Here is a 15,995-nt window from a genome sequence, read left to right as displayed (position 1 = left end):
GCAGAAGATCTAGGTGCTGCTGTAGACCCTCCTCGGTTGCCAGTCACACCCACCCTCCTCTCTCTTCCCTCCCTCCCTGTTCCCAGTCACATCCACCCCCTCTCTCTTCCCTCCCTCCATGTCTCCAGTCACCCCCACCCCCTTCTTCCCTCCCTCCCTGTTCCCAGTCACACCCACCCTCTTCTCTTCCCTCGCTCCCTGTTCCCAGTCAGACCCACCCTCTAACTTTTTTGGAGAAATGTCCTCTGGTCTGTAGAAAGAAAAATACATGTTTGGCCATAATGACCATCGTTATGTTTGGAAGAAAAAGGGGGAGGCTTCCAAGCAAAAAAACACCATTCCAACCGTGAAGCACGGGGGTGGCAGCATCATGTTGTGGGGGTGCTTTACTGCAGGAGGGACTGGTGCACTTCACAAAATAGATGGCATCATGACGCAGGAAAATTATGTGGCTATATTGAAGCAACACCTCAAGACATCAGTCAGGAAGTTAAAGCTTGGTCAAATATTGGTCTTCCAAATGGACAATGACCCCAAGCATACTTCCAAAGTTGTGGCAAAATGGCTAAAGGACAACAAAGTCAAGGTATTGGAGTGGCCATCACAAAGCCCTGACCTCAATCCTATAGAAAATGTGTGGGCAGAACTGAAAGTGTGTGTGAGCAAGGAGGCCTACAAACCTGACTCTGTCAGGAGGAACGGGCCAAAATTCACCCAATTTATTGTGGGAAGCGTATGGAAGGCTACCCGAAACGTTTGACCCAAGTTGAACAATTTAACGGCAATGCTACCAAATACTAATTGAGTGTATGTAAACTAGAGGTCGACCGATTATGATTTTTCAACGCCGATGCCGATTATTCGAGGACCAAAAAAAGCCGATACCGATTAATTGGACAATTTATAGATATATATATATTTGTAATAATGAAAATTACAACAATACTGAATGAACACTTTATTTTAACTTAATATAGCATATCAATACAATCAATTTAGTCTCAAATAAATAATGAAGCATGTTCAATTTGGTTTAAATGATGCAAAAACAAAGTGTTGGAGAAGAAAGTAAAAGTACAATATTTACCATGTAAAAAGCTAACGTTTAAGTTCCTTGCTCAGAACATGAGAACATATTAAAGCTGGTGGTTCCTTTAAACATGAGTCTTCAATATTCCCAAGTAAGAAGTTTTAGGTTCTAGTTATTATAGGAATTATAGGATTATTTCTCTCTATACCATTTGTATTTCATATACCTTTGACTATTGGATGTTCTTATAGGCACTACAGTATTGTCAGCCTAATCTCGGGAGTTGATAGGCTGTGAAGTCATAAACAGCGCAATGCTTGAAGCACAGCGAAGAGCTGCTGGCAAATGCAGGAACATTCTGTTTGAATGAAAACTTACGAGCCTGCTGCTGCCTACCACCGCTCAGTCAGACTGCTCTATCAAATCATAGATTTAATTGTAATATAATAACACACAGAAATACGAGCCTTAGGTCATTAATATGGTTAAATCCGGAAACTGTCATTTCGAAAACAAAACGTTTATTCTTTCAGTGAAATACAGAACCGTTCCGTATTTTATCTAACAGGTGGCATGCCTAAGTCTAAATATTGCTGTTACATTGCACAACCTTCAATGTTATTTCATAATTATGTACAATTCTGGCAAATTAATTACAGTCTTTGTTAGGAAGAAATGGTCTTCCCACAGTTAGCAACGAGCCAGTTGGCCCAAACTGCTTGTTACGCCCTGACCTTAGTATTCTTTGTTTTCTTTATTATTTTAGTTAGGTCAGGGTGTGACAAGGGTGATGTATGTGTTTTTGCCCCTGTCTAGGGCTTTTGTATGTCTATGGGTGTTCACTAGTCTAGGTATTTATATGTCTATGGTTGCCTAGATTGGTTCTCAATTAGAGGCAGCTGTTTATCGTTGTCTCTGATTGGGAACCATATTTAGGCAGCCATATTCTTTGGGTTATTTCGTGGGTCATTGTCTATGTCTAGTTGCCTGTGTCTGCACTAGTATTATATAGCTTCACGGTCGGTTTGTTGTTTTGTATAGTTTGTTAAGTGTTCTTTATCTTCATTAAAAAGTATTTATTCACCTTACGCTGCTGCGCCTTGGTCTCCGTACAACGAACGTGACAGAATGACCCACCAAACAAGGACCAAGCAGCGTGAAAGGGAGGAGCAGCGCTTTGTGGAAGAATGGACCCGGGAGAAGGATGAGTGGGTAACAACCTGGGAGGAGATAGAGTGATGGTCGGTCAATCCAGGGAGAGTACCAGAGCCCGCTTGGGATTCTATGGAACAGTGCGAGGAGGGATACAGGAGAATGGAGGAACGGCGACGATATAAGGGTACACGGCTAGTACGGAAGCCCGAGAGGCAGCACCAAGATTTTTTGGGGGGAGGCACACACGGAGATTGGCTAAGTCAGGTAGGAGACCTGAGCCAACTCCTTGTGCTTACCGTGGGGAGCGTGTAACTGGTGTCTCCAGTGCGCATTTCTAGCCCGGTGCGCTCTATTCCAGCTCATTGATTTGGCCTGGCTAGAATGAGCATCCAGCCAGGAAGGAGGATGCCAGCTCAGCGCTCGTAGTCTCCAATGTACCTCCTTGGACCAGGATATCCTGCGCCGGCTCTGCGTACTGTGAGTCTGCACAGCCCTGTGCGTCCTGTGCCAGCGCCCTGCATTTGCAGGGCAAGTATAACCATCCAGCCAGGACGGGTTGTGTCAGCTCTACACTCCAGACCTCCAATACGCCTCAACAGCCCAGTACGTCCTGTGCCTGCTCCCCGCACTCGCCCTGAGGTGCGTGTCCCCAGCCCAGTACCACCAGTGCCAACACCACGCACCAGGCTTCCTGTGCATCTCCAGAGCCCTGTATGCCCTGTTCCTCCTCCCCGCACTCGCCCTGAGGTGCATGTCCCCAGCCCGGTACCACCAGTGCCGGCACCACGCACCAGGCCTATAGTGTGCCTCGGCAGTCCAGTACGCCCTGTTCCTCCTCCCCCGCACTTGCCATGAGGTGCGTGTCCCTAGCCCGGTACCACCAGTGCCGGCACAATGCACCAGGCCTACAGTGGGCCTCGCCAGTCCAGAGCGTCCAGCGACAGTACCCAGTCCAGAGCGTCCGGCGACAGTCTACAGACCGGCATCTCCCACGACGGGCCGCAGACCGGAACCTACCACGACGGGCCGCAGACCGGAACTTACCACGACGGGCCGCAGACCGGAACCTACAACGACGGGCCGCAGACCGGAACCTACCACGACTGGCCGCAGACCGGAACCTACCACGACGGGCCGCAGACCGGAACCTACCATGACGGGCCGCAGACCGGAACCTACAACGATGGGCCGCAGTCCGGAACCTACCACGACGGGCCGCAGTCCGGATCCGCCAGAGTCTCCCTCCAGTCCAGAGAAGCCACTCACTCCAGACTCGAACATCAGTCCAGTGGCGTCCTCTGGTCCGGAGTCGGCGGTGAGGGTTCCCGCTCCAGAGACATTAATTAAGTGGACCGAGTCAGAAGTGGAGCGGGGTCCACGTCCCGAGCCAGAACCGCCACCTCGGAGTTATGCCCACCCAGACCCTCCCATATAGGTTTAAGTGTGCGTCCGGGAGTCCGCACCTTTTGGGGGGGGTGGGTACTGTCACACCCTGATCTTAGTATTCTTTGTTTTTTACAATTATTTTGGTTAGGTCAGGGTGTGACATGGGTGATGTATGTGTTTTTGTTCCTGTCTATGGGTTTTGTATGTCTATGGGTGTTCACTAGTCTAGGTATTTATATGTCTATAGTTGCCTAGATTGGTTCTCAATTAGAGGCAGCTGTTTATCGTTGTCTCTGATTGGGAACCATATTTAGGCAGCCATATTCCTTGGGTTATTTCGTGGGTCATTGTCTATGTCTAGTTGCCTGTGTCTGCACTAGTATTATATAGCTTCACGGTCGGTTTGTTTTGTATAGTTTAAGTGTTCGTCTTCATTAAAAAGTATGTATTCATCTTACGCTGCGCCTTGGTCTCCTCCGTACAACGAACGTGACACTGCTGCATATACACTGACTCTGCTTGCACAGAACACAAGAGAAGTGACACAATCTCCCTAGTTAAAAGAAATCCAGGTTAGCAGGCAATATTAACTAAATATGCAGGTTTAAAAATATATACTTGTGTATTGATTTTAAGAAAGGCATTGAAGTTTATGGTTAGGTACACATTGGTACAACGACAGTGCTTTTTTCGCAAATGCGCTTGTTAAATCACCTGTTTGGCGACGTAGGCTGTAATTTATCATTGAATCAACACGCACCGCATTGATTATATGCAACGCAGGACAAGCTAGATAAACTAGTAATATCATCAACCATGTGTAGTTAACTAGTGATTATGTTAAGATTAATTGTTTTTTATAAGATAAGTTTAATGCTAGCTAGCAACTTATCTTGGCTCCTTGCTGCACTCACGTAACATGTAGTCAGCCTGCCACGCAGTCTCCACGTGGAGTGCAATGTAATCGTCCATAATCGGCGTCCAAAAATGCCGATTACCGATTGTTAAGAACTTGAAATCAGCCCTAATTAAAAATTGAAATCATGCCGATTAATCGGTCGACCTCTAGTGTAAACTTCTGACCCACTGGGAATGTGATGAAAGAAATAAAAGCTGAAATAAATCCTTCTCTCTACTATTATTCTGACATTTTACATTCTTAAAATAAAATGGTGATCCTAACTGACCTAAGACAGGGAATTTTTACTAGGATTAAATGTCAGGAATTGTGAAACTGAGTTTAAATGTATTTGGCTAAGGTGTATGTAAACTTCCGACTTCAACTGTATATGCACTCAATTTAATTCCACTTTTTTTTTTAAATGTCATGGTGTATGACTTAACTATACCCTTTCCACCCACACGTGTTTTAAATAAACAAATCAAAGCACATAGACTGTAAAGATAGCGCCCTGAAGAATATCAGGTGAGCAAAGCATCATGGGATGAATAATTGTGTAATGAAAAGCAGTTGATCAGAAAAAGGGGGGCATTAAACTGAAGGCTCCAGGGTTTGGATGTTTGTGTTTATGACAGGTTAAACGATATGGAACAGTGATGAGGTAACATTAGCCAGCGTTCTCACAATAGCATTACACCAATGTTAAAACAGCATTATATTAGCGTTATACAGGTGTTTAAGGGCTGTAGATACAGGGGATGTCTTCCTCTACCTGTGATCATGGTTGTGACTGGGTTGTCAGGGTGGAACTGTAAAGACAAGGCTACAGTCAGATAGTGGTAGTAGCCTGGGGCAACACAAGGCCACAGTCAGATAGTGGTAGTAGCCTGGGGCAACACAAGGCTACAGTCAGATAGTGGTAGTAGCCAGGGGCAACACAACGCTACAGTCAGATAGTGGTAGTAGCCAGGGGCAACACAACGCTACAGTCAGATAGTGGTAGTAGCCTGGGGCAACACAAGGCTGCAGTCAGATAGTGGTAGTAGCCTGGGGCAACACAAGGCTACAATCAGATAGTGGTAGTAGCCTGGGGCAACACAAGGCTACTGTCAGATAGTGGTAGTAGCCAGGGGCAACACAACGCTACAGTCAGATAGTGGTAGTAGCCAGGGGCAACACAACGCTACAGTCAGATAGTGGTAGTAGCCTGGGGCAACACAAGGCTACATTCAGACAGTGGTAGTAGCCTGGGGCAACACCACTCTGCTTTGATAACATCAGTCTAGACCAGGGAGAGAGAATAGTCATGGACAAGCCTTAAGATCGGCTTAACACTCCTGGCACATTCCGTACATTACACCCACACAAACGCTTGTTTATATACAAACAGACATACTTCTCTCTCACTCTGTTTCAACACACACACACACACACACACACACACACACACACACACACACACACACACACACACACACACAGATGCTTATAAACATTGGAAAGTGCATTAAAATAAACATACATTTAAAACACACCCACACAAACCATATAGCCTAAACAGAGACACACAATCCCAAATACTTGCAGTACAACTATACATAACCCTTAGACAACAGATAATACACTCTCAGGACCTACCTATAACGACACCTGTAGGGATAAACAAGAGGACATGTGGTGATCTTACCTGTGTCTGACTGTTAACCCCAATCCTCCCTGCTCTTCTACAATCTACTCATCCGTCAACCCTAGAGACCTAGGAGAGAGAGAGAGATAAGGGGAGAGAGAGATAAGGGGAGAGAAAGAGGGTAGGGGAAAGAGAGAGAGAGCCAGAGTGAGGGGGAGGAAAGAGGGCGAGAGCGAGGGGAAAGAGAAAGCGAGGGGAAAGAAAGAGAGAGAGAGAACACTCATCAGACAATGTTTATGACCAGGAGTTTACACAATCTGTATCTCACACTCGCTCTGACGGGTCATCTTGTTCTTGTCCCGAGAAGGACAGACTATGACAGGGATCCCAGGCACTGATGGGGGCCATTGTTCCTCCGGCACAACACTGATGGGGGCCATTGTTCCTCCAGCACAACACTGATGGGGGCCATTGTTCCTCCGGCACAACACTGATGGGGGCCATTGTTCCTCCGGCACAACACTGATGGGGGCCATTGTTCCTCCGGCACAACACTGATGGGGGCCATTGTTCCTCCGGCACAACACTGATGGGGCCATTGTTCCTCCAGCACAACACTGATGGGGGCCATTGTTCATCCAGCACAACACTGATGGGGGTCAATGTTCCTCCAGCACAGCACTGATAGGGCCATTGTTCCTCCAGCACAACACTGATAGGGGCCATTGTTCCTCCAGCACAACACTGATGGGGGCCATTGATCCTCCAGGAAAAACACTGATGGGCGCCATTGTTCCTCTGGCACAACACTGATGGGGGCCATTGTTCCTCCAGCACAACACTGATGGGGGCCATTGTTCCTCCGGCACAACAATGATGGGGGCCATTGTTCCTCCGGCACAACACTGATGGAGGCCATTGTTCCTCCAGGACAACACTGATGGGGGCCATTGTTCCCCAGGCACAACACTGATGGGGCCATTGTTCCTCCAGCACAACACTGATGGGGGCCATTGTTCCTCCAGCACAACACTGATGGGGGTCAATGTTCATCCAGCAAAACACTGATGGGGGCCATTGTTCCTCCAGCACAACACTGATGGGGGCCATTGTTCCTCCAGCACAGCACTGATAGGGGCCATTGTTCCTCCAGCACAACACTGATAGGGGCCATTGTTCCTCCAGCACAACACTGATGGGGGTCATTGTTCTTCCAGCACAACACTGATGGGGGCCATTGATCCTCCGGGAACAACACTGATGGGGGCCATTGTTCCTCCGGCACAACACTGATGGGGCCATTGTTCCTCTAGCACAACACTGATGGGGGCCATTGTTCCTCCAGGAAAAACACTGATGGGCGCCATTGATCCTCCAGGAAAAACACTGATGGGCGCCATTGTTCCTCTGGCACAACACTAATGGGGGCCATTGTTCCTCCGGCACAACACTGATGGGGGCCATTGTTCCTCCAGCACAACACTGATGGGGGCCATTGTTCCTCCGGCACAACACTGTTGGGGGCCATTGTTCCTCCGGCACAACACTGATGGGGGCCATTGTTCCTCCGGCACAACACTGATGGAGGCCATTGTTCCTCCAGCACAACACTGATGGGGGCCATTGTTCCTCCGGCACAACACTGATGGGGGCCATTGTTCCTCCGGCACAACACTGATGGAGGCCATTGTTCCTGCAGCACAACACTGATAGGGGGCCATTGTTCCTCCAGCACAACACTGATGGGGGTCAATGTTCCTCCAGCACAACACTGATGGGGGCCATTGTTCCTCCAGCACAACACTGATGGGGGCCATTGTTCCTCCAGCACAACACTGATGGGGGTCAATGTTCATCCAGCAAAACACTGATGGGGGCCATTGTTCCTCCTGCACAACACTGATGAGGGCCATTGTTCCTGCAGCACAACACTGATGGGGGCCATTGTTCCTCCAGCACAACACTGATGGGGGCCATTGTTCCTCCAGCACAGCACTGATAGGGCCATTGTTCCTCCAGCACAACACTGATAGGGGCCATTGTTCCTCCAGCACAACACTGATGGGGGTCATTGTTCTTCCAGCACAACACTGATGGGGGCCATTGATCCTCCGGGAACAACACTGATGGGGTCCATTGTTCCTCCAGCACAGCACTGATAGGGCCATTGTTCCTCCAGCACAACACTGATAGGGGCCATTGATCCTCCTGCACAACACTGATGAGGGCCATTGTTCCTCCAGCACAACACTGATGGAGGCCATTGTTCCTCCAGCACAACACTGATGAAGGCCATTGTTCCTCCAGCACAACACTGATGGGGGCCATTGTTCCTCCAGCACAACACTGATGGGGGCCATTGTTCCTCCGGCACAGCACTGATAGGGCCATTGTTCCTCCAGCACAACACTGATGGGGGCCATTGTTCCTCCGGCACAACACTGATGGGGCCATTGTTCCTCCAGCACAGCACTGATAGGGCCATTGTTCCTCCAGCACAACACTGATGGAGGCCATTGTTCCTCCAGAACAACACTGATGGGGGCCATTGTGTCCACAGACACTCAGGACGTCGCTTAAGTCATCATCCTGTGCCATATAGTCCCAGACAGCATAAATGTCATTCAATCCAAGTGTCATTGTCCACTATTATGTGAGAACAACAGGGAAGGTTAGGTAATGCATTTAGCCTAACCTTGAGTATTTTCTCTCTCCATTTCTCTTCTTCCATTCCTGTTCTCATTCATCCTCTCTTCCCTCTAACCTCTTCCCTCCATCCCAGGTCCAATGACTGAGTGGTAAACAGTAGCTTTTTTAATAAACACTATAGGTCACTCAGCAGCATTAAGCTCTGAATAACTCTAATGAAATGAGTTAGCAGAAATGTTTTGATTACAGCTAGCAGAAATAACCGCCCACTGCTTTGGTTTTAGCCATGGCAACAGGTCTTGCTCCTTAATCTGAGATTAGCTTAACTTTTTAAGGTTTTCCAAAAATCATGGTTGGAGGATTCCCTAATTTCCTGCTTTGTTCATCTTGATTCCAGCAATATGATCACACATGTACGGCCACCATAGAATTACGGTAAACATAATCTAATTACAGCAGAGAGAGAGAGCGAGAGAGACGTGCCAAATGTTTGACCATATAAGAGACATATAGCCTATGCATGGTCCATATCATCAGGTATGCTATTAGCAATAAGCATTATCACCCATAGCCCATCTGATGCAGCATAGTGGCTGTAAATAAATAGGCTGAAGCATGGGGTTACCCATCTGCATTGACCCTATTGGGCTAACCATTAGCTAGATCCCCAATGTAGTCTTTTAACTAGTTAGCATCCTAATGAAGAATGTTATGTCCCATTAACACACTGTAGCATGCCCCTGCCTGTACTTCTCACAGAAACCACTTCCACACCATTTACCCCCCAACACTTTCCCTGATTGCCACTACTCATCAAAAAATGTTACTACATCACCACCCCCCCCAAAAAAAATTGAGGTAGGGTAGCATTTTACCCCAAGTTACTCTACATTTGACCCGTATTGCATTTAGCCCCATTCTCCCCTATGCACTCATGGTGAATTGCTGAACAGTAACATGTTTAACCATGAAGCTGCTAAAACTCTAGGTTTAAAATGGTACATTTTGAACACACAGTATTTAGGAGTTGAGAAATAAAGTAGGAAGAGAAAACTGGGATTGTCCTCTTTTTAACAAAGGCCATTAAAACTGCTGTTTTAAGCATTATTGCAAAAATTGTTGTGCATTTGATTGTAAGAGTGCAAGTTTCCCTCCCTTTGGCACTCAACTTGAATGCGCCTCGAGAGGAATATTTCTCACATAGAACACACAACAAACCGACTAGGTAAATAGATAAACTATTCTACTATGGGGGTGTCAAATGTTTCTATTCATTACTTGTTTGTTCGCAGAGGAAAAGTAAATGTGTGTCACGTGTGCACCCTCTCCGGCCTCACCATCGTTACTTGCACCTGTGCGTCATCAAACTCATCTGGACTCCATCACTTCCCTGATTACCTACGCTATATATGTCACTCCCTTTAGTTCCTTCCCCAGGCATTATTGTTTCAGTTTCATGTCTGTTTGTTGTTCATGTTTCTTGTTTTGTATCATGTTCTGTTTATTTTATTAACACTCCCTCCCTGAACTTGCTTCCCGACTGTCAGCGCACATCGTTTCAGAATGACGCCTCACGCAGCTACAGCCAGCTGAAGCTACACCGGCTCGTCAGGCTCCCCTGCTTCCACCGGCTCGTCAGGCTCCCCTGCTTCCACCAGCTCGTCGGGCTCCCCTGCTTCCACCGGCTCGTCGGGCTCCCCTGCTTCCACCAGCTCGTCAGGCTCCCCTGCTTCCATCGGCTCGTCGGGCTTTCATGCCTTCACCGGCTCGTCGGGCTCCCCTGCTTCCACCGGCTCGTCAGGCTCCCCTGCTTCCACCGGCTCGTCGGGCTCCCCTGCTTCCACCGGCTCGTCGGGCTCCCCTGCTTCCACCGGCTCGTCGGGCTCCCCTGCTTCCACCGGCTCGTCGGGCTCCCCTGCTTCCACCGGCTCGTCGGGCTCCCTGCTTCCACCGGCTCGTCGGGCTTTCATGCCTTCACCGGCTCGTCGGGCTCCCCTGCTTCCACCGGCTCGTCGGGCTCCCCTGCTTCCACCGGCTCGTCGGGCTCCCCTGCTTCCACCGGCTCGTCGGGCTCCCCTGCTTCCACCGGCTCGTCGGGCTCCCCTGCTTCCACCGGCTCGTCGGGCTCCCCTGCTTCCACCGGCTCGTCGGGCTCCCCTGCTTCCACCGGCTCGTCGGGCTCCCCTGCTTCCACCGGCTCGTCAGGCTCCCCTGCTTCCTCCGGCTCGTCAGGCTCCCCTGCTTCCACCGGCTCGTCAGGCTTCCCTGCTTCCACCGGCTCGTCAGGCTCCCCTGCTTCCACCGGCTCGTCAGGCTCCCCTGCTTCCACCGGCTCGTCAGGCTCCCCTGCTTCCGCCGGCTCGTCAGGCTCCCCTGCCTCAGCCGGTCTGACAGGTTTCCGCGCTCCAGCTGGCAACAGGTTCCCACGCATCAGAAGGGTTGACCAGTCCACTATGGATCCCCGGGATCGTCATTTTGGTTGGCGTCCTGCGGCTGGAGCCGTGCGCCAGGGAGGGGGTACTGTCACATGTGCCCCCTCACCGTCCTCTAGGTCACCAGGCTGATCGTTATGGCGCACACCTGTCACCATTGTTACGCGCACCGTCATCAAACTCATCTAGACTCCATCACTTCCTTGATTACCTGCGCTATATATGTCACTCCCTTTAGTTCCTTCCCCAGGCATTATTGTTTCAGTTTCATGTCTGTTCGTTGTTCATGTTTCTTGTTTTGTATCATGTTCCGTTTATTTTATTAACACTCCCTCCCTGAACTTGCTTCCCGACTGTCAGCGCACATTGTTCCAATGTGGACTGTTCTAGCATCTTCAAAGAGCGTTTCATATTTTTGGGGCGTGGCAGCAATGATTTTTCCATGGCACAACGCCACAGTTAAATTAGTGCAGTGAAAACACTGCCACAGTGTGCCACCACAGCAGCAAGATGTGTGACCTGTTGCCACAAGAAAATGGCAACCGACACAAACACCATTGTAAATATAACCTATATTTATCAGTTTATTTATTTTCTCGTTGTTACAGCACTTTTTAAATAGCAGTGACATAACATTTGAAATGTCTATATTAGGGATGAAACGATTACTGGTTTAAACCATAGTAAAATCCCGAAGGTTAGTATTACCGTTTGAAATTGTAATTATTATTAAAACCCTGTTTGATTACCACGGTTTGAAAAACTCACGGTAAATATTGTCCAGCATCAACCAAAGTTGGGAACAGTCTGACACAGGCACAGTATGCAACGTGGGTTTTGTTTTGTGTGAAAACATGATGGAAGGTAGTGACAGCGCTCTTGATATCTTTCAGTATTTTGGTGGAGGAAAACCTAATCGAAGATGGTCACCCTGTCTGCAGAACATGTAAAAAACAAATCGCTGTGAAAGGGGGCAACACTTCAAATCTCTTGAATCATCTTCGTGACCACCACCCACTACTTTATAGCGACTGCAAGGTAAGTTAACTTTTAGCTCAATGCATGATGTGGGGACTTCGGAATGGGGGACAATGTCCTGGTTTGTCTGTAACTTGCTAATAGCTTGTCTATAATGTAAACTGAAGCTTTCAGTGTTACCTACTCTTGTAAAAACACAACACGTTGTTCTGCTGCTGTATGCGTCGTGTGTCTGCAGACTCGGTTCGCCCATTGCACACGATAACACCTTACGTAGTTTAGTCACCAACCAACATATTTTTTTGTTAATTTAAAATCCGACAGTCGTCGACTTGGTTGTGTGTTCCAACAGGAGAAACACTATAGACTCCTATACAAGACTCCTGGATTTATGTTAACTGTTGGGCTCATTGCAATTACTATCACTGTCTTCTTAAGACTCGTTTATTTATGTCAATTGTGCACGGGGTCATTGCATATACTCAAATGCAACACAGAAGATTGACTGTGTGTGTGGTGAGAACATAGCCCACAATGTCTGCTGTGAGGATCGAACAGCCAACAAGTCGAGCAGTCATTTGAAAGAGTAAGAACATTTCAGTGGGAGAACTCAAAGGCGAAATCCATTTACGCCAAGATAATGGAATTCAATGCCCTTGACAATCAACTGTTCTCTGTCGTGGGTGATGTTGGCTTTCGCCGACTGGTCGAGCATCGGTACACACTACCAAGTGCGCTATTTTTCAGATGTTGCCCTACAGGAGTTACACAGTAATAGAGTCACTGCTATTACCTTCACGACATACTATGGAACGCCACTTGGGTATTTGTGTGTCAAATAATATACGTCTAACACTATTTGACATGTTAAATAAGCTTTTAATTTGACACGTCAAATAACACAGTTCTATTATAGAATGTTGTGTGTTCTGAATTTGCAAGTACAAGCCAAGCGCCACCACTACTGTCAAAGCTCTACAAAAAAGTCTGTAAACAAGCAAACACCGACCACAAACGATGTGTTTACAGTACAGCATTGGTAATAAAGCATTATTTGTTGGACCGCAACTTCTGGGGTAGCTAGCTAGCTTTAGCTTGGTACCTAGCTAGCACCAGTACAACCAGCCTGAAAACAATGACCAGTAGAAACTGCAGTCATATTCATTATTCTTAGCAATGATTTAGGAATCCTTGTGAGTAACTATTAGCTAGGTAGCCACTTGTTTGCCTATTGAAATTGAACTTCAGTTCATGAAAATAAATAGCCAGCTACTTAACTCTGTTGCCCAAAGCTAACGTTATATGCAGTCAGCTAGCTTCATCTGGCTAATGCGGCTCAACCGGACCGGGTTATGTGTTGTGAAGCTAGCCACAATAAGGATTAGGCACAATAGTTGAATTTGCGGTTTGCCTTCAAAATAAAAGTACCTCTTTGAAAGTGATGCAAAAGGTTACAATTGGTGGAATAATGCCGTATGTAGACTAGATCATGTTAAACAAGGTTTGAATGTGAAGCAATGAAACGGGGTATCAGTCTACTCGGTGACACCCACTGTGAAGAGTTTACGCAAATATTAGCATTGTAGCTCTTATCGCGAGATTGTGACTGTGTGAAATCACCTCACTCTAGTCAGCCTATTGTGTGTATTGACATTCATATTGCACTATACAGCTTTACCTAAGGATTGGGGTAATACCTAATAAATTTTTTCCGATGTCCTCCTCAGAGTTATCAGACTCCAAAACATCCATGCAGTATTGTTTTTCCTCGGGAATGGTGTTCAATACACATAGGTTGACAATAAATGGGGCTCAATTCACAATTCACAGTCAATTCACAGTTGTTTCAGAGTCCCGCAATAAGAGCTCCGACTCTAATGTTCTCTTGGAGTCACTGAGTAGACTGATACCCCATGTCATAGGTAAGGCTCTACAGTGAAATAAGTACACCCCCAATGCAATTCTAAAGTATAATACATCCAGTGTGATTTCAACAGATTTCTGTCAAATTAACAAATTGTCTTTTGTTGATTTTATATAACAACATTCCAACCTCGTTTAGCATGATCTATTCAATTATGGCATAATTCTACTATTTGTATTCAATTATACACTTATTTTGAAGGCTAACCGCAAAGACCGCTATTGTGGCTAATTCTTATTGTGGCAAGCTTCACATAGATGGGTCCGACCATTAAAACTTCTTATGGCTAGGGGTACCGCTAGCGGAAATTCAAAAATATTTTTTAGAAATATGTACCTTTCATACATTCACAAGTGCAATACACCAAATTAAAGAAACTTCTTGTTAATCTACTCATCGTGTCCGATTTCAAAAAGGCTTTACAGCGAAAGCACACTATATGTTTATATTAGGTCAGAGCCTAGTCACAAAAACACACTGTCATTTGCCAGCCAAAGAGAGGAGTCACAAAAAGCAGAAATAGAGAAAATTAATCACTAACATTTGATGATCTTCATCAGATGGCACTCATAGGACTTCATGTTACACAATACATGTATGTTTTGTTCGATAAAGTTCATATTTATATCCAAAAATCTCAGTTTACATTGCCGCTTTACGGTCAGTAATGTTGTGCCTCGAAAACATCTGGTGAATTTTCAGAGAGCCACATCAATTTACAGAAATACTCATAATAAACTTTGATAAAAGATACAACTATTATGCAAAGAATTATAGATATACTTCTTCTTAAGGGTACTATGGTGTTGAACGCTGAGCTGTATTCAATGACTAGCATTCTCACATAGGTGTTCCCTTTGTCCAGATGGGAAAGAGCAGAGGGAACACCCCCCCATCCACATCGATGGAACAGTAGTGGAGAGGGTAGCAAGTTTTAAATTCCTCGTCATACACATCACAGACAAACTGAATTGGTCCACTCACACAGACAGCATCGTGAGGAAGGCGCAGCAGCGCCTCTTCAACCTCAGGAGGCTGAAGAAATTCGGCATGTCACCAAAAGCACTCACAAACTTCTACAGATGCACAATCGAGAGCATCCTGGCGGGCTGTATCACCGCCTGGTATGGCAACTGCACCGCCCTCAACCGTAAGGCTCTCCAGAGGGTAGTGAGGTCTGCACAACGCATCACCGGGGGCAAACTACCTGCCCTCCAGGACACCTACACCACCCGATGCTACAGGAAAGCCATAAAGATCATCAAGGACATCAACCACCCGAGCCACTGCCTGTTCACCCCGCTGTCATCCAGAAGGCGAGGTCAGTACAGGTGCATCAAAGCTGGGACCGAGAGACTGAAAAACAGCTTCTATCTCAAGGCCATCAGACTGTTAAACAGCCACCACTAACATTGAGTGGCTACTGCCAACACACTGTCAATGACACTGACTCTACTCCAGCCACTTTAATCATGGGAATTGATGGGAAATGATGTAAATATATCACTAGCCACTTTAAACAATGCTACCTTATATAATGTTACTTACCCTACATTATTCATCTCATATGCATACGTAGATACTGTACTCTATATCATCGACTGCATCCTTATGTAATACATGTATCACTAGCCACTTTAACTACGCCACTTGGTTTACATACTCATCTCATATGTATATACTGTACTCGATATCATCTACTGTATCTTGCCTATGCTGCTCTGTACCATCACCCATTCATATATCCTTATGTACATATTCTTTATCCCCTTACACTGTGTATAAGACAGTAGTTTTTTTGGAATTGTTAGTTAGATTACTTGTTCGTTATTACTGCATTGTCGGAACTAGAAGCACAAGCATTTCGCTACACTCGCATTAACATCTGCTAACCATGTGTATGTGACAAATAA

The 15,995-nt window shown here is 46.7% G+C and overlaps 1 protein-coding gene across 4 annotated transcripts in view; it reads right to left on the bottom strand.

Moving 5' to 3' along the window:
* pals2b (protein associated with LIN7 2, MAGUK family member b) overlaps positions 1 to 15,995 on the bottom strand; it is an 80,557-nt gene that overhangs the window by 30,776 nt on the left and 33,786 nt on the right. For 2 of the 4 annotated variants that reach the window (XM_042295266.1, XM_042295268.1), the window contains exons 2-3: positions 6,160 to 6,228; positions 5,245 to 5,281 (exon numbers count right to left, since the gene is read on the bottom strand). In XM_042295266.1, the coding sequence (XP_042151200.1) occupies positions 5,245 to 5,254 (10 nt within the window). In that variant the 5' untranslated portion in view covers positions 5,255 to 5,281; positions 6,160 to 6,228. The remainder of the gene's footprint in view (positions 1 to 5,244; positions 5,282 to 6,159; positions 6,229 to 15,995) is intronic. The other 2 variants (XM_042295267.1, XM_042295269.1) reach the window with 1 other exon arrangement.

The sequence above is a fragment of the Oncorhynchus tshawytscha genome, linkage group LG13 (genome assembly GCF_018296145.1).
Source record: "Oncorhynchus tshawytscha isolate Ot180627B linkage group LG13, Otsh_v2.0, whole genome shotgun sequence".
Lineage (NCBI taxonomy): Eukaryota > Metazoa > Chordata > Actinopteri > Salmoniformes > Salmonidae > Oncorhynchus > Oncorhynchus tshawytscha.
This window is presented reverse-complemented; position numbering and strand designations above follow the sequence as displayed.